This window comes from Pristis pectinata, chromosome 9 (assembly GCF_009764475.1).
Source record: "Pristis pectinata isolate sPriPec2 chromosome 9, sPriPec2.1.pri, whole genome shotgun sequence".
NCBI classification, from domain to species: domain Eukaryota; kingdom Metazoa; phylum Chordata; class Chondrichthyes; order Rhinopristiformes; family Pristidae; genus Pristis; species Pristis pectinata.
Window position 1 is genome coordinate 80,964,594 of NC_067413.1, and position 19,165 is coordinate 80,983,758.

The 19,165-nt window shown below is 41.2% G+C and overlaps 1 protein-coding gene across 13 annotated transcripts in view; it reads right to left on the bottom strand.

The window, feature by feature from the left end:
- The window catches only part of ncoa2 (nuclear receptor coactivator 2), a 234,854-nt gene that overhangs the window by 35,531 nt on the left and 180,158 nt on the right, over positions 1–19,165 (bottom strand). For 10 of the 13 annotated variants that reach the window (XM_052022839.1, XM_052022845.1, XM_052022838.1 and 7 more), the window contains 5 exons: positions 18,472–18,573; positions 18,230–18,370; positions 14,501–14,648; positions 11,704–12,991; positions 2,895–3,108 (listed from right to left, as the gene is read on the bottom strand). In XM_052022839.1, coding sequence (XP_051878799.1) covers positions 2,895–3,108; positions 11,704–12,991; positions 14,501–14,648; positions 18,230–18,370; positions 18,472–18,573 — 1,893 coding nt within the window. The remainder of the gene's footprint in view (positions 1–2,894; positions 3,109–11,703; positions 12,992–14,500; positions 14,649–18,229; positions 18,371–18,471; positions 18,574–19,165) is intronic. The other 3 variants (XM_052022844.1, XM_052022850.1, XM_052022847.1) reach the window with 2 other exon arrangements.

Consider the following 19,165-nt stretch of genomic DNA (forward strand, 5'->3'; position numbering starts at 1 on the left):
TCAGAAAAAGGAGGAGGCCATTTAGGACCAAGATGAGGAGTGATTTGTTCGCTCTTCATCCAATTCCAGGCAATGGACCTTTGGAATTCTCTAGCCTGGACAGCTGTCATCAAGTTCATTCAGAGACTGATAGATTTCTGGGTCAAGGCGTATGGATATGGTGCAGGAGAATAACCCTGAGATAGATGATCAGCCATGTTCTTGATGGACAGTGGAGCAGGCATGAAGGGCTGGATGGTCCACTCCTACTCCTAATTCTTATGCAAATTTATAATAACTGTATTACATTGATGAATGAATGCTAAATTAAATTGCTACTGCACAAAAATTTGGATGGTGTCGTATTTTTCCTCTCAAGTATCTTAAAATTTTATTAAAGTAAATATGTTAGAAAGTGATGGCAAAAATGTGGATGAAGTATATTTGCAACATGTATGAAAGAAAGGAAGCACAATGGAAAACAAAGTACCACTTACTAATCTTGAAAATTTATATGAGGCTTTCAAAAGTTATCTTATCAGTTTAAAATGAAACAAGTGTAACCATTAACAATATAAGGTGATAAAAGGAATCAATGAGGTGTGATAGAACTTGAAAATTAAAAATCCAGCAAATCAGCATTCACATACACCTTAACACATATATATGATGTAACTTAACTCTCCTGATCTTAGACTGTAGATTGAATTAAAATTTATGATTAAACATTAAATCCTGATACCATACGTGATTACAATCACCAATATATGTAGATTTATGACAGCAAGGTCAATGTGGAGGTGAAACCAAAGACTGACTCGACCTAACCTTCAACTGTGAGGAAAATATAATCAGATGACCTATTGCATTGCCTACATACCTCCCAGTGATGCAATTCTTGAGGTAGCACAGTCATGCTATATTAGTCAGAGCTGACTAAAACGTGAAGACAGGAAGGGAAAAAGAAAGTGATAAATGGAGTTGCAAAACAACTCAAAATAGTTGCAGTTCTTGCCATGAACAGCAGATGGCGAGCACACTGTTCTGATAAACAACAAGGACAAAAAAGACAACTTCTGAGCTCCAGCTGCAAACACTCTGTAAAGTCACCCATCTTCCAACTATTTAAAACGAAACACACTGTAAATCGACAGCTTTCAGTATTTCCCCAACAGACAGCGACATCGAACTATATTTTTGTATAGCACTGTACAACAAGTTCAACCAGCGAGACCAGATGTAAAATCCAAATTCATCACAGTGGAGCTATGCAAGGGGGCAGATGGAGGAAGGGAGCAGAGGATTACTGTTGAAAGAAAGAAGCGGGGGGGGGGGGATTATTTCTGAGAGGGGTTCAGAGCGATGGAGTACGGGATTATATATTAAAACTAAACCATTACAAGGTTGACGCAGTAAGTCATGATTGAACTTCATAAATTCTGCATTACTTGTACATTGGAAAGGCAGTTCCAGTAGTCAGGCAGATAACACTGATGCCATAAAAACATAAGAAACTGGAACAGGAGTTCACCATTTGCACCACCACCCACCGCTCCCTCCCCCCCATGCCTGCTCTGCCATTCAATCAGATCAGAGCTGATCTTCTACCTCAACACCAGTTTCCTACCTTATCTTCCTATCCCTTGATACCTCTAATGTTCAGAAACCTATCAATGTTTGGGCTGAGTGTAACCAATGATTGAGCTTCTACACCTTTGCCGCAAGAGAGAGAATTCCAAAGATTCACCATCTTCTGAGTACGAAAATGTCTCCTTATCTTAGTCCTTTCCCTCGGTCTGGGACTACTGCTGCCTCAGGCTGGATGATCCATCAGCTATGGGGCTCCAGTAGTTAATGACAGCTCAGCGCAGGGACTTGACCTCCATTTCCCACAATTCTGCTCTCAGACCTACAAGTGCAGTGGAGCTACAGCCAGCAGTGATTCAATGTAAAGCAGCACAAAGCTGTTCATTTCCCACAACTCTCCTTGCAGCACCATGACAAAATTAATATACATTCTCAACACTTCTTGCATTAATGAACTTGCATACTGAGACTGAAACCTTTGTACAAATAAATGACAGTGAGTTGAACCCTCCTGTTGGGAGGATTGCAGCACTGAAGGTTTAACACAATCCAGACCATGAATTGCCTGGCCCACAAGCCAAAATAAATTCAGGTGATCAGAAGGACTGCAAAGTTGAGTCTGGATTGCCGTATATTCCTTATGATGCCGAACACCTTTGTTAGTTTGGAAATTTGACAAACCCAACACAATCCCACATGAACATTAAAAACTGTGCACTATGAATGCTGGAAGTCTAAAATAAACGGGAAACGATAGAAATACTGCATCTGTAGAATGAGAAACAGTTAACACTTTATATCAACAATGTTTTAAATTGACACAAAACATTAATGCTGGTTCTTTCTCCAAACACACTGCACGCCTTGCTGAGTATTTCTTGTAGTTTCTGATTTTTGCTTTAAATGTTGGAAGTTACTTTTGGAGAGAAGTAGCAGTTGGCGAAAGAGAATGCAGGTGACAGTAGCAGCAGTAAGTGAGGAAGTCAGGAATGCCAATACGCAATCTCACTAACACCTGCACTTTGCCTTCTCTTTTTTAACAAATAGGCAGGGAGCACAGCATCAGAGATGCATGTACGTACATCAGTGGACAGATCAATGTAATCCCAACCCTCACTTTGGTTGTTGATCAAAACTGGGTGCATTATTAACAGTGAACATAGCTCCAAGTGCATAAAATGAGTCAACAAGGGTCACTCAGCTCCAGCACTGCAGGTCTAGGTTTTCCATTTTACAGGATTATACTAATTGTAGATTTAGAGACTGCACACTTTGAAGTCCAAAATGACATACATCAAAGCAATGCAAATTATGTATGAAACTCTTACCATTTTGTAACATCCCAGATAACGGGCTCTGTGTTCCAAGTGGCGATGCAGAGACATTTCCATTCCCAATTTGCAGGAGGTCTTGGAAGATGGTCTGTTTGTCGACTGGTCCGCTGGCAGGAACCGCTTTCATGTCTGGGAAAAGCTGCTGTAACTGACTGTTCTGCAGGTCATCAAGAATTTCTTCTAAGTTATCCAAGTCACTGCTGATCTGCTGTCAACAACAAGGCCAATTACCGCCCATCAATTTTGTGTTCTAGCCCAATCAGCGGATACTAACTAAGTATCATGGCCTATTTAATCATTTTAAAATGATCTTGTACCACCCGGCCCCCAATTCTCTCCTTTTTTCCCCAAGGAGGAATGAATTTTTGTTGGGGTAGGACGACATGGCCACAGAAACCTCTTCCCCCATCCACCACCATTAAATGTGACCTGAAGAGGCACTTCAGAGAAGCTTGATCCCCATCAGCCGTCAATGCTCATGCATGTTACTCTGACATGGATGACCAGATAGGAAATGAGAACCCTTTTTATTTGCATCCCACTCCATGCCCCACGGAAGCTCAAGCACCACGTTGAAGCCCAGTTGAAATCAACTTTGGGCTGACAGGAAGGGAAATGAAATCCACTGGGCGTGGTGCATTTACCCACTAAGTCACCAGATGAGCTATAAAATCTTGGTCAGTGAACTCCCATCCAACCAAGATGCAAACTATCCTAACACAAGGGCACAAAGCTCTTGAATATGAACTTTGAAATGGGTTAATGGGAAATTTCCTATTAAAACAGTTCATTAGGTCATGGGTGTAATGACAATGCAAAACTCACTTTGTTATGTACTATTAAAGTTTTACTCATTTCAGGACCATCCACTTAATATTGATATTAATTTAAATTTAGGAAATCAATTAAAAAAAAGATATCCCTTAAACGAATTACTTAGCAGTAATCCACTGAAAGTTCAGCCATCATAAATGGTTTAAAATACAATGTTTATCCAGATGGGATTAGCTCCATTCAATTCATAATCACGTGTCCAAGCCAGTTTGAGAATATACAAACTAAGAGCAGGAGGCTGCTGCTTGTATTTAAGAGGCCTTGGCTGATCTGATTGTAACTTCAACTCTGCATCCCTGCTTACCCAGGGTAACATTTCACCCAACTGCGTATCAAGAATCTATCCACCTCTACCATAGACTTATTCAAAGATTCTGCTTCCACCACTCTTTGAGGAAGAGAGTTCCAAAGACCCTTGACCTTCAGAGAAAAAAATTTGCCTCATCTGTCACAACAGCTTTTTTTAAAAAATTGGTCCCCAGTTCTATATTCTGGTCCCTAGTTCTATTTCCACTTCCACTCTGTCAAGAATCCTTAGTGTCTTGTATCAGCGTACAGCAACATTTAATTACAATTACACTTCAGATTCATGATGTTGTTTTTCTGTTTTAAGACGCTTAGGACCTAATGAGATATTGCACATTGAATTCAAAAAACTGGAATGCAGATGTGCTAAACTTCTGAGGAAGTACATGCAGTGATCATATATACAGGTACAGGAAGCTGCAGGAGTATCAGGGAACAATGATTTAATTTTGATTTTTTTTCAAACTCGGTACTTGAAGTATCTTTGTTACCACCACATTAAAGCTTCCCAAATTGATCTCAATTTTTTCTGATCTGCATCTGAATGCATGAAGAAATATAGTTTAAACTCAGCTCAGCTCAGCTCAATGTGGTTTTATTTATCTGCATTAGGTATTTATACTTCTCTACTACTGTTGGGGAAAAAGTACCAGGGTACTTTGTTAACAGTCAGTAACATGTTATTTGTTCTGTTTTATTTCACCAGAAGTTGTTTCCTGAACACTCTCATATGCTTAACAATGTGAAGAACTTTCAAGACTAAACTGTGATATAGCAGCAAGGACTCTGAAGTGTCACTAAATTTTAATGATAAGAATTTGTAGTTGGCCTGTTATCAAATATGCTTCAGAAGTTTCAACCAAAAAGGGGAAAATTCAGTGGTCTTTATATATTACCTACATGCTATCTGGTCCCCTTCAAGCCACATTTATCTGTATAAATTTTATTCTTTTATGCAGCTGTTAATGTGGTTAATCATTGACGGCATTAATCAAGATCCCTTTCTTTGGAAGTTGATTAGTGTTTTGCTCAATATGTGCATGCATGTTGCTACTGGGGAGAGACCTTCTGAGAAACGACAAACTGAGAAAGTGTGGTCGTCATTCCCAAGAGTGCAGTGGAGTAAAGGTGACAATATGGCATCTGCTTCCAGAGATTGCAAGTTAACCTATTTTTACATTATTAATTATTCCCAAGTTGGCCATTTTAGCCATGAACATCAATATAATTCATGTTATGGTGAAGAATAAATGTATTGGCGCATGTGATTGACAAACAGCATGACAGAAAATTTCCAATGACAGAACTAAATTGGATCATTTTCTCTTGCAGAATAACCACTTCTAATCATTTGTAATTTTAATGAGGCATTTGGTACCACATCATACTGTGCATTAGACGTATACCTTACAGCAAATTGCAATGTTTAATCTTATTCAAATCAATGTGATCTACAAGACACCTATATTTACTTCTCCTTCACAGAAAAGCCCAGATCCCATATAACTTTGTTGATAAAGCCACTATATAAAAGAATCATGGCAAATCTGTCATGATTATGTCATTAGCTGGTCTCAGGCATTGTGATGATAGAGCTTCTATGACCTGTAATTTGTACAGGCAGGATGAACTCAGCTATATTGTCAGGGTAGAGCTGGAGGAACCACATGAGGAAAAGAAACTCTACAAGCCACATTACTTATAAGCATCTTAGTGGGTAACAGCTAGCAGTTACAGAAAAATAACAGACAAGTCTTCAACAGTGTTCAGTTGTGTTAAAATATTGCACAAACTAAAACATATTTTGTGAAAAAAGCTGCAGGATAACTCCTGTGCAAGAGTGGCAAGAGATGCTATTCAATAACAACACAGTAGTATTGTTGACCTATTTGCTGCTTTATTGCAAAATTTAGCACAATATCTGATATATTGAGTTTGGACTTTATGGAGCTTTGGACCCTGAAATCCTCTTCCCAAGAGTTCTGCACCAACACTACTAACACCTACTCTTGTGAACTTTACTGTATACCACAGCAGCTTTCTTTTAACAAATGCAACCAGGTTGAATGAGTGCCAGACAAAGCACATGTCCTGACATACTTGAAATTAAATTTCAAAGCATATCATGAAACTAATAGTTGCTTTCAGCCCCCTGTACGTAGGCCATCATCACCATCAGTAATAGACTGCTCATTATATGGGCTGTGCTGGATCTTTGACTTGTCATGCAGAAGGCTATTAGCACAAAGATCATGCACCATAAAAAGTGATGGGGGAAAGGGTGAAGCAAGATCCAAATCTGATTTTGTGACCATTACTTATATCATATTGAACGTTCATGTAATAATTATATGATAACAAAAACCACAAAATGAGAAGTGCTAATATTTGGCTTCAGAGAAATATTATTGAATGTGTTTTATTAAGAAAAGGACTTGGTAGGAAAAAGAAAAGGCTGAACAGGTGCTTTTCATTTCAGCTCAGCCAAAAGACTTAATACTGTAGTGTGGCCTTGTTTTTATTATAGTTTGTAGAATTACTGCAGATAAATGACCAAAGAGAATAGAATGTAATGAGCACAGAGAGGCTCTGAAAGGGATCCAGGAGTAATAACATGGGAAAGAAGTAAAACAAAAGCTAATAAAATGCTGATATACGAGAGCAATGAAGTATACTAATGGGCTTTCATTCAATGTGGGAAAACATCCCAAAGAGCTTCACAGGTGTAATTAGGCAAAACAGAAATCAGGATATGAGAGTACAAGGCTTGGACTTAGTGGCAGTTTTTTGAGTAACTGTTAAAAGAACAGTGAGGCAGAGACTCTTAGGGAAAGAGTTTCCAAATTTAGGACCTATGTAAAAAGTGCTATAGCCACTAAACATATCAGGCTAAACATTAAGAGACCCTCGATAATGGAGAGTTCTGGCATGTTGCAATGTGGGAACATAGGATTGGAAATGTTGGAATGGTAGAAACAGCAAGAAGACGAGGCACTGGAAGGAGAGTCACAGGAAAGAGAGTAACCTGGAAAAATACATGACTGGGCTGAGCTAAGATCTCCTTGGCACCCAGTTCCTACATACTCAATCGGAGTGCCAATAGCTACCTTGAATGAGGATTAGGGGACTCTTGTGGTGTCAAGCCCCAACAGGATTCTGACTTTAGAGAATTAATTTTACTTTCTGACTCCTCTATAACTAAATATGAACAGTAAATGTAAATTTAATGTTGCTGTAATTGGACGCAACATTATAGAGAAAGAATGTTTCTTGTAATATACACATTATATAATGCCTGGCTAAAACCCTCAAGCAAGAAACTGACAGTTTGTACCCACTGATCAACGGGAACATATTGGGCAAGATCATGCTGGCCCTCCTGCCCACTTGCCTGCACTTGGCTGTTCCAAATTGGAGGGCTCAACGACCTGACCATCGATAACCATGAATTTTCCAGGGAGGTGGAGTAGGGTTTGAGAGGTTGGTGGCGTTGTGGATAGTGATGAAGGCTGTCTAAGGCCACAGCAGGATATGGATATAGGTCAAATGGAAAGTTGGATGGAGCGTTGGCAGATAGAATTTAATCCTGACACATGCGAGGTGATTCATAGAATTATACGGCACAGAAAGTGGCCCTTCAGCCCAAATCTTCTATGCTGACCATGATGCCTATCTACGCTAATTCCATTTGCCTGTGTTTGACTCGTATTCCTCTAAACCTTTCCTATCCATTAACTTGTCCAAATATTTTTTTAAAATGTTATACCTGTGCCTACTACCTTCACTGACAGTTCATTCCATATACCCACCACCCTGTGTGCAAAAGCTTGCTTCTCGAATCCCCTTGATATCTTTCCCCTTTCACCTTAAACCTATGCCCTCTAGCTTCAGACTCCCTTACCCCATCTATGGCCTTCATAATTTTATAAACCTCCATAAGGTCACCCCTCAACCAATTTCCTACAAGGTCAACCCTCAGCCAATTTCGTCCCAGGTTATCCAGTCTCTCCTTGTAACTCAAGCCCTCCAGTCCAGGCACCATTCCTGTGAATCTTTTCTGCACCTTCTCCAGCTTAATCAGATCCTTCCTATAGCGTGGTGACCAGAACTTCACACAATACTCCAAGTGTGGCCTAACCAACCATTTGTTCAACTGTAACATGGTTGTTCCTAACTCCTATACTCAATGCCTTGGCCAATGAAGGCAAGCATACCATATACCTTGGCCATCACTGCTTACCTGTGCTGCCACTTTTAGGGAACTATATACTTGTACCTCAAGGTCCCATTGTTCAATAACACTCCCCAGGGTCCCGTCACTCACTGTGCATGTCCTGACCTGGTCTAACTTCCCAAAATTGCACGACTTTGTACTTGTCCAAGTTAAATTCCATCAGCCAATTTTGGTGTCATCAACTTACTAATCATGCCACCTACTTTCTCTTCCAAATCATTGGTATATATGACGAACGGTAAAGGACGCAGCGCACCGCTGGTCACAGGTTTCCAATGTGAAAGCAATCCTCCACTTCCACCCTCTTCCTCCTATTACCAAACCAATTTTGTATCCAATTGGCTATCAGCTCCTCAAAAAAACTTAAAGCAAATTTGTGAAATGTGATCTCCCACAAACAAAGACATGCTGACTAGCCTTAATTAGTCCTTTCCTTTCCTTTCCAAAGGTTCCCTCGATTCCCCTCCAGTAAGTTTCCCACTACTGATGCAAGGCACACCAGGTTGTAGTTTCCTGGCTCATCCTTGCAGCCCCTCCTAAATAAAGGCACAACCGTAGCCTTCCTCCAGTCTTCCTGGACCTCACCCATGGCTAACGAAGACATAAAAATTCCTCCCTTGCTTCTCACTACTTCCGAGGATATAGCTGATCAGGTCCTGGTGATTTATCCACCTTTATGCTCTTCAAGACCACCAACACCTCCTCCTCCATAATGTCGCTATGCTGCAGGATATTACTGTTCTCTTCCCTGAACTCACCAGTTTCTATGTCCTTTGCCTCGGTAAATACAGATGAGAAGTATTCATCTGTATCTGATCTCCTGTGGCTCCACTCATAGATTACCATACCGATTCTTAAGGGGACCTACTCTCTCCCTGGTTACCCTTTTGTTCTTGATAACCTTTTAGGATTTTCCTTTACCTTACCTTCTGGTATCTCACCCATGTCTAACGAAGATACAAAAATCTCCGTCCCCTTTTTACCTTCTAATTTCCTTAAGCATACTCCTATATCCCTTATACTCCCTCAGGGGATTCGCTTGATCCCAGCTGCCTAGACCTGACATATGACTCCTCCTTTTTCCTGACCAGAGCCTCAATATTCCTCACTAAAATTCCCTAATTCTTCCAGCCTTGCCCTTCACTCCAACAGGAACACACCAGCCCTGCAATCTTCCTGTCTCACTTTTAAAAGCCTCCCACTTGCCAAATGTCCCTTTACCTACTAACAGCCTCTCCCAATCAATTTTTGCAAGTTCCTAATGCCATCAAAATTACCCTTGCCCCAATTTAGGACTTTAACTTGTGGATCAACTCTACCTTTTTCCATAACTATCTTGAAGCTAATAGAATTATGGTTACTGGTTCCCAAGCGTTCCCCTACTGACACATCAGCCACTTGCCCAGCCTCATTTCCTAAGAGGGGGTTGAGTGCAGCCTCTTCTCTAGTAGGACCATCTATATATTGCTTCAGGAAACTTTCCTGGACACACTTAATAAATTCTGCCCCATCTAATCCCTTAACGCTAGTGCATTTTGAGAAGTTAAATAGGGGGAGGATATATGCAGTAAATGCTAGGGCACTAAAGAATGCTGATGAACAGAGAGACCCAAGGGTCTAAGTCCACTGTTCCCTGAAAGTGGCTACAAAGGTTGATAGGGTGATGAAGGTGGCATATGACATGCTTGCCTTCATAGGTGAGGGTATAGAATATAAGAATTGGAATGTTACGTTGCAACTTTACAAATCCCTGGTTAGGCCACACTTGGAGCATTGTGTGCAGTTCTGGTCACTAGACTATAGGAAGGATGTGATTGTGTTGGAAAGAGTGCAGAGTAAACTCACTAGGATGTTGCCTAGTTTGGAGCACTTTAATTATAGGGAGAGATTGGATAATCTGGGCTTGTTTTCACTGGAGTGAAGGAGGCCGAGGGTTGACTTGATAGAGGTATATAAAATGTTGAAAGGCATAGATAATGTAAAGTCAAAATCTTTTTCCAATGATAGATATCAGAAACAAGAGAGTTTAAATTTAAGTTGCGAAGAAAGATTTTTAAGGGGGATCTGTGGGGTAAGCTAAGAACATAAGAAACAGGAGCAGGAGTAGGCCATCTGGCCCGTCGAGCTTGCTCTGCCATTCAATAAGATCATGGCTGATCTGGTTGTGGACTCAGCTCCACCTACCTGCCTTGTCCCCATGACACTTAATTCCCCTACTATGCAAAAAATCTAACTGTGTCTTAAATATATTAAATGAGGTAGCCTCTACTGCTTCCTTGGGCAGAGAATTCCACAGAGTCACTATTCTCTGAGAAAAGCAGTTTCTCCTCATCTCTGTCCTAAATCTATTCCCCCAAAGTCTTTTTTTAAAAACAGAGAGTGGTTGATATCTGGAATGCACTGCCAGGAATTACTGCATTTAAGAGGCAAGTGTTTTAGACAGACACTTAAATTGGCAAGGCATAGAAGGATATGGTCCTAAAAAAGGCAAACAGGATTTGTGTAGATGGGTGAAAAGGTCAGCATGGCCATGGTGGGCTGGGCTGTACAACTCGATGACTCCAGATTATTGCTCAAGTTGTGTAAAAGGCCTTTGAAATGTTTTTATGTATGTAAAAGTCAGTGACATTTAGAATCTATTCAAATACACGTAAATAGTTTATAAAAAATGATAGATTAAAAAATAAAAAAATACCTTAAAGTACTAACAAATGACATTAATATAAAACAAAGTCAAATGATTCCTGCACTCAAATTTTTCCACAGGACACCAGACCCATTTAATTGAAGGGGACTGCTGTCTAAGCCAGTGGGAATTGAAGTGTAGGTGAGGGCCTGGATACACCAGCATGTTGGTGGTCTACTGTCGGGCTCATCAGATCACTTCGGACTTCTGCATTTGTCTGAGCATGTGCGGGAGTCAGAGAAGCCGAGTTGATTGAGCCTATTATTCCACCCATAATGTGGGCAGTACAGCAACACCCATTCCTCACGCCTACTGATAAACTTCTTCGATTGGTTAAAACAACGTGCACAGAAAATGCAAACAAATTTTTTTGCAAAAGCTACTTAAGTTGGAGAAAATGCAAAATAAATGGGATCTGCTCTTAAACTAATACAACATGTCATGAAGCAAATTATTTTGTCCTTTTTTATTTACATGTGAAGTTTTCTTGGATGGCCCAATATGTTGCAGTACTGCCTGAGACAGCCAAGAGTTAATTCTCAAGATGCACCGAGTTACCTCACCTCAAGTTGGCAACTAATGAGAATCACAAGAAAATAAATGGACAATAAATGCCACTTGACCCATTTAGATTCTTCTAGCCAGAAAGAGTTCAATAGGAGCATATAGTTTAGAAAATAAAACAATGATTACCAAAGAAATTCACGTTTTAATATAAAAGCATATAAACTGAATGCACTCACCTGTTCTGATGGCTCAAAGTTCATCTCCTTCTCAGACTTGATTGCTGTTTTAGTGCTCATGCAGGGATCCAACTTGCTATCCATCCGCTCGAGTTTAGGTTTAATATTATGCATACTTGTGTCGTCCTTATCCAATAAGTATCGAAGTAGTGCATTTTCTTTTCTCTTGGGGCTCATTTGCTCCTGCTTATTAGTTATTTCTCCACCAGGAACTGAACTGCCCACGTCCTGGTTGTGTTCCTTACCTGTGGCCTCTGCTGTCAGCTTTGCTAAGTCTACAGGAGAAGTGCTGTCCTGCAGGAGTCTGTGCAAAATTTTGTGTTTTTCTTTCAGCGAGGGCCCATGTGATGTAGAGGTGTTGGTTGTGGATGATGTCACTGCTGAAGTAGACAGTAGTCCTAATGAATTGCCTGGAGAGTCTTTAATAGAATCCCCAAGAGTACTTGGCAAAGGGGAAGCTTCCATTTGATCTGATTTGGTGATCAGTAACTGTAAGAGTTTGGTATGTCCTTTACTGTCATGCCCTCTGCCTTGGCCTTCAGTCCTCTCTCCACCACCAAACGGATTTAAGTTACTTTCACTGCTATCTTTCTGTTCCCCAGAAAGTCCACTTTCTGACTGCCCAGCTGAAACTTCAGTCGGCACTGGCTCACCAAACAACCCGAAAGAATCTTTGGAGTCCATGCTCCCTTTTTTAGTGAGCGAAGAACTGATGCTTCCAGGAGAATTTTGCGAAGTCACCATTTTCAGTTCAGGCGACGCCCCATGAGATACCCCATGTCCTTCACTGAGGGCTTGAAGTGCGTTAAGGGAGCTGCTGGAGTAGCTATGGCTATTCCCTGTGCTGCTACAAACCCCGACTGGAGAATGCAAGCTTCCTACGGGAGAAAACTGATTAGCTGAGATGCGAGGGCTTCCGACCATCCCAGGACTTCCACGATGTCTGGGAGAAAGCATGGAGTTCTGTTGCCCAGCAGTCACACCTGGACTACTTCTTGATGGGCTGCTCATTTTGAGTGCATAGTTACTACCCTGAGGAGTGGCTGCTTGCATGTTTGATCCATGGTTTATTCCACCTGTAACAAACCTGTTTCCTGGCATTTGTCCCATACCTGTTTGTTCCTTCAAGCCATTCATGGCAAAACTTGAATTGCTGTTCATTGCCATCTCTTGACCTGTTGTTGCAGCTGAAACACCTGCCATAGCTGGACTACTGGAATTTGGATTCAATGGCTTTCCCATTCCTTGTCCAGTTGATTCCTGATTCATCCCACAAACATTTTGCTCTCTGCAGTTTTAAACAAAACATACAAATCACACCACGGCAATTAAAATACCAAACATGTATATTTAGTCAGCATTGTTGGAGGGGAGGGATGAAGGAAACCTTGCGACTGTGGGCATTGGGGGTGGGGGGGGGGGTGGTGATGTTCGGGGTACACGTGGGAGAACAGTCATAAGCAGCAAGCTTATTTTAAACTTAAAGGGCATCGAGCAGTAGCAAGTCCCCAGCATTGGACAATGTTGCTTAGACAGCTTCCCTTTGAGGTTTGCTGAAGCAGGCCTTGCACTCATTGTGAAGTCCTACGTCTATGTGAGGGCCCTACGCCACCCCTGGGCCATGTGGGCACATGTAAAATTTGCATGGGTCGCCCCATGGCACGTCGAAGCATCTCTGCACATGGTGTGTCACTCTGCACGTGGTGTGTCACTTGTACAGAGGATATGGAATCAATGTTGCAGATTTCAAAATATATAGAGTGCAGTGCAATCCAATTAAGTTCGGTGGTGTTGTATATGTTAATGGTGTGTTATATAACAGAAGTCTAAGACTCATTGACAAGGTTGCATTGTTAATTGAGGGCTCAAAGCTGCAGTCAGTGTCTGCCATCCTGGAAAGTCAGTTAAGATAATTTTCATTTAATATCTAGATTTCTGTATCCAGATAGACTTTCCGGATTAACTGAACAATCATATGTTACTTTTCTTGCGTGTGTGTGTGTGTGTGTGTGTGTGTGTGTGTGTGTGTGTGTGTGTGTGTGTGTGTGTGTGTGTGTGTGTGTGTGTGTGTGTGTGTGTGTGTGTGTGTGTGTGTGTGTGTGTGTGTGTGTGTGTGTGTGTGTGTGTGTGTGTGTGTCTAATTTAGTCCTTGAGGACCAACAATTTAGTGAAACAAACTCATCTTTACAACTTTAATAAACGGCCTCTTTTCCCTCTGCAGAGTGTGAGCACAAGAAGACGACAACAGAAAGATGAAAACACCCAACTTTGGAGCAGAGTCTTTGCTGTGGCTATCAGCATGTTTGCAGCTTTATAATGCTTCATGAAGAGAGGATGACAGGAATCTGTCCGATCTCATTTATAACCGTCTTCGGTTCAACTGGATATTTCATACAACTTGTATTAAGCTGCTGATTTTCATCTGTGCTTTATCTCAGTGGGGCATTTCTGAGTCTGCCTTGCATCAAGAGAGAATGCTCGTGGGAATACTTATAAATAGTGGGTGTCACATGGAGCAAAGCATCTAAATTACCATCTATAACTAGAGGCCAAGTTGTAGAAGATGCACTCCAGAACATAGAAAGTACAAGATCTACACCGTTGACAGTGAACCCTAGTGCAAAGTCCAACAAATATGATCCAGACATCCTGCAGTTCATTATAGAGTCAAAGACATTGTACAGAATCTTTCTAGCGCTGATGTCACATTCTAATTTGAAGCTTCAGCACATTTGATTTTTGAGTCAAAACACTAAATGGTTAGTTAAAAACCACAGGAAGGAGGTTTGATGCTTACCTTTGAACAACATGCAGTGACATGATAAATTGAGGCTCGCTGGTATTTGGAGTGCGCATAAGCCTGCTCCTTGTTTGTGCAGCAACCATGGTGCCATCAGATAAAGAAAACCGATACACAGGACTCAAAGCCTGACCTTGCCTCAACACTGCAATTCAGAGAAGTTGAGGAAAAATTATGAATGGCACGCAATGTTTCCTGAAAGCTCTGAGCATCAGATACTATATTTAAAAATAAGAATTCTCGCACGGACATGCTAACTTACACGGGGATACCATTTCATCAAAGGTGGTAGCTCATTGGTATCTTTTTCAGGTAACGATTGCTTGTGATGGTCAACTACTAAACTCAACCTCACACACATACTTCCCAACAGACGCCAATGGACAACAAAAGGAAATTTCTTGTCTAGTCAAGGGAACATGATTGCAAGCAGTGCCCTTCTTAACCTTGTCTTGGCTTAGGCCAGCTAATTCCTCACTAAATAGAAAACGAACCTGGGTCCTTTCTAGCATAAAGTCTCTAATAAATGGTCACTCTATAGTCTTAACTTCCTCTGCAGCAACCAGATTGAAATGTTAAGATGCAAATGTTAAGATTTGACTTTGTACAAATCACAAAGCCAAAATCCCCTTTTTACACTTTTTCCAAAATATTTATTGGTTCCTCCATTGGCTTAGTGAGTAAACAGCAATATAACTAAGAAGAGAAACATTTGCAATTCTAATAATTTAAGAAACCTTAGCCAGAATAGCAATAATTTGGTTCATAGTCAAAGGATGGACAGTAAGCAGCATCAGGCTCTGCCGCAACATGGGTAAAAATCAAAAAAAGACTGGAAATCTAAAATAAAAACAGAAAATGGCGGAAATACTCAGCAGGTCAGGCCACATCTGTGACAGAGAAAGAGAATGAATGTTTCAGGTTAAAGATCCTTCATCAAACCTGGGAAAGAGACAACAGAAGCTTGTTGAGCTCCAGGGAAGGTTCGGCATGGACGACTGCATTCTGATGTTCTACATTTGGTATTCACAATGTAGTCTCTACATTAGAGAAATCAAATGCAAATTGGGTGATCGCAACACGGCGCCCCCGCGTCCAGTCCGTAGGGATGATCCTGAGCTTCTTGTTGCTTGCCATTTTAACTCTCCGTCCCACTTTCACACTGACCTATCGGACTGTGGCCTCCTGCGCTGTTACAATGAGGCCTAATGCAAGCTTGAGAAAAAGCACCTCATTTTCTGTCTGGGCAGTCTGCAGCCTTCTGGACTCAATGTGGAACTCTACATCAGTTATCCATCAGTGATATTGACTCGCATATTTGTCTTTTTTTGTCTCTTTTTGTCCCCCTCTGGGCATGGAGGACATGATCAGCCTGACCTGCTAGACACGTCTTCTTGCTCTGCATTCTTGTGTTTATGTTCTTTTGTCTATGTTCTCACTCTCTAACGCCTCCCATTCACGCATTGACCAGATAACCTTTTTACAGCTTATCCCTGTGGTCACCCTGGTTTTACCCTATCGGAGAACATCTCCCGCCCTATCTTCCCTGCGGCTTAACAAGCTTCTTTTGTCTCCTTCTCAGTTCTGATGAAGGATCTTGAACAGAAGGGAAGTAGATTGTCACCATCCACCCTGACAGCCGAATCTGTGATCACAGTGGAGGACGCAAGATCAGTCTTCTGGAGAGTGAACACGAGGAAAGCACCTGGCCCAGATGGTATCCTGGGCCGTGTGCTCAGATCTTGTGCTGATCAGCTGGCAGAAGTAGTTGTGGACAAATTTAACCTCTCCCTGCTTCGATCTCAGGTTCCCACCTGTTTTAAGGAGACCACTATCATGCCGGTACCGAAGAAAAGCAAGGTAACGTGCCTCAATGACTACCGACCAGTGGCTCTGAAATCCACCATCATGAAGTGCTTTGAGAGGTTGGTCATGGCACGCATCAACTCTAGCCTACCAGACAACCTGGACCCATTGCAATTCGCCTATTGCCGAAACAGGTCTACAGCAGATGCCATCTCCTTGGCCCTACACTCAGCTCTGGAGCATCTGGACAGTAAAGACACCTACGTTAGACTATTTTTTATTGACTACAGCTCTGCCTTCAATACTATAATCCCAAGCAAGCTTGTCACCAAACTTCGAGACCTAGGACTCAACACCTCTCTCTGTAACCGGATCCTTGACTTTTTAACAAACAGACTGCAATCAGTGAGGATAGGCAGCAATACCTCCAGCACAATTATTCTCAACACTGGTGCCCCACAAGGCTGCGTCCTCAGCCCTCTACTCTACTCCCTATACACTCATGACTGTGTGGCCAGATTCTGCTCTAACTCCATCTACAAGTTTGCAGATGATACCACCGTTGTAGGCTGTATCTCAAACAGCGATGAGTTGGAGTACAGGAAGGAGATAGAGAGCTTAGTGGAATGGTGTCATGACAACAACCTTTCCCTCAATGTCAACAAAACAAGAGAGCTGGTCATTGACTTCAGGAAAGGGGGTGGTGTACATGCACCTGTCTACATCAATGGTGCTGAGGTCGAGAGGGTTGAGAGCTTCAAGTTCCTGGGAGTGAACATCACCAACAGCCTGTCCTGGTCAAATCACGTAGATGCCACGGCCAAGAAAGCTCACCAGCGCCTCTACTTCCTCAGGAGGCTAAAGAAATTCGGTTTGTCCCCTTTGACTCTCTTTTACTGATGCACCATAGAAAGCATCCTATCTGGATGCATCACGGCTTGGTACAGCAACTGCTCTGCCTAGGACCGCAAGAAACTGCAGAGAGTTGTGGACACAGCCCAGCGCATTACAGACACCAGCCTGCCCTCTTTACACTCTGTCTTTACCTCTCGTTGTCTTGGTGAAGCAGCCAGCATAATCAAAGACCCCACCCACCTGGGACATTCTCTCGTCTCTCCTCTTCCGTTGGGTAGACGATACAGGACCCCGAAGGCACGTACCACCAGACTTAAGGATAGTTTCTACCCCACTGTGATAAGACTATTGAACAATTCCCTTATACAATGAGATGGACTATGACCTCACGATCTACCTTGTTGTGACCTTGCACCTTATTGCACTGCACTTTCTCTGTAGCTGTGACATTTTACTCTGTACTGTTATTGTTTTTACCTATACTACATCAATGCACTCTGTACTGACTCAATGTAACTGCACTGTGTAATGAATTGACTTGTACGATCGGTTTGTGAGACAAGCTTTTCACTGTACCTCGGTACAAGTGACAATAATAAACCAATACCAATACCAGAAACATTCCTCTTCCCACAGATGCAGCCTGACTGGCTGAGTATTGCCAGCAGTTTGAGCTGTAAGACTCCTTAACACAGCATTCATAGTCAAGACTCACACAGCAAAATATTAATGATGGCAGGAAAGCAGCATAAATCTGGTAAAAGAAGGCATGCACATTCCATTTTACAGAAAGAGAAAACAAAATCAGAAGCACACAGCAAGTCCTTTAATAAGTAAAAATGAAAATACCTGAAATTAGATTAAAACTTCAAATGTAGATGACTTATCAGAATTGCAAAATACTCAAGTGCACAGGTAATCTGTCTTATTGCTTTCATATATTGACAGATTTGTTGCACATTTTTAGCATTTATGTTAGATTTGAAGTTTGAATTTTATTTTTATTTATACAGTATCCAGATAAATTGCTTAAATTATTTTATAGTGCATTCCAGAAATCCTCACCTTCATGATGATGTCTCTTAGCAAATGCAATCTCTTTGTCATTTTGTAAGTGAAACCTTTGAATACACCTTCGCACTAAGTCTTCCCAGCCTGGTTTCATTGATGCACGTAATGCATTTATATCCAGAGATTTTAGTTTGCCTTTTTATATAAGAAAAAAAAGGGAAAAAGAAACAGATCTCAAATGTCAAATTTCCAAGATGAGCAATTCGTAAATTTAAAACAAAGTCATATTGTTTTACCTGATAAATCATGTTTTGTGGTAAAACTTTCAGTATTAGCAAATTGTGATCTCTCCTTTACAGGAACCCTCCTTGCAACACAGATTAAACAGGACTGCAAATCTGAGAGAGGGAAGAAACAACATTCATTTAAAATTAAAACCTTGGTAGTGTAATGTTAGAGGTTTGCAACTAAATATAATGCACAAACTTTATTGTAAATGCAACAATCACTCTACACCAATTACAAGTTTGAGCTGCAGACATTACTCAAATTCAGTCATAAAAGCTCAAGTTGTCATTGTGCAATGTGGCGTCTTACAAATATTATTCAACTTGATCCCCTGGGCAAAGTCCCATTCTTCAAAGCAGATGCTGCACATGATGCAAAGAACAGATATTCTGGCATTGGGATACATCTGGAAGCAACATCCATGATGATCATAAATGTCCCTCAAAGTTCTCAGCTATCAGTAGTGGCGATCATAATTTTGCCATCTTTGCTAGTTTACTTTTTAACAAAAATTGGGGAGAAGTTATTGGTGAACTGACAAACATGCATTTTGGAGAAATGCATTTAAAATAACTGGCCTCCTATTTCTGGGGCCATTTGGGAATAAAGAAATTGGAAAGAAAACTGAGCACTTCATATACCATATGAGTTCCAGCTCTGACAAGTCTACAAATTTATTACACAGACTTGCATTTATTTAAG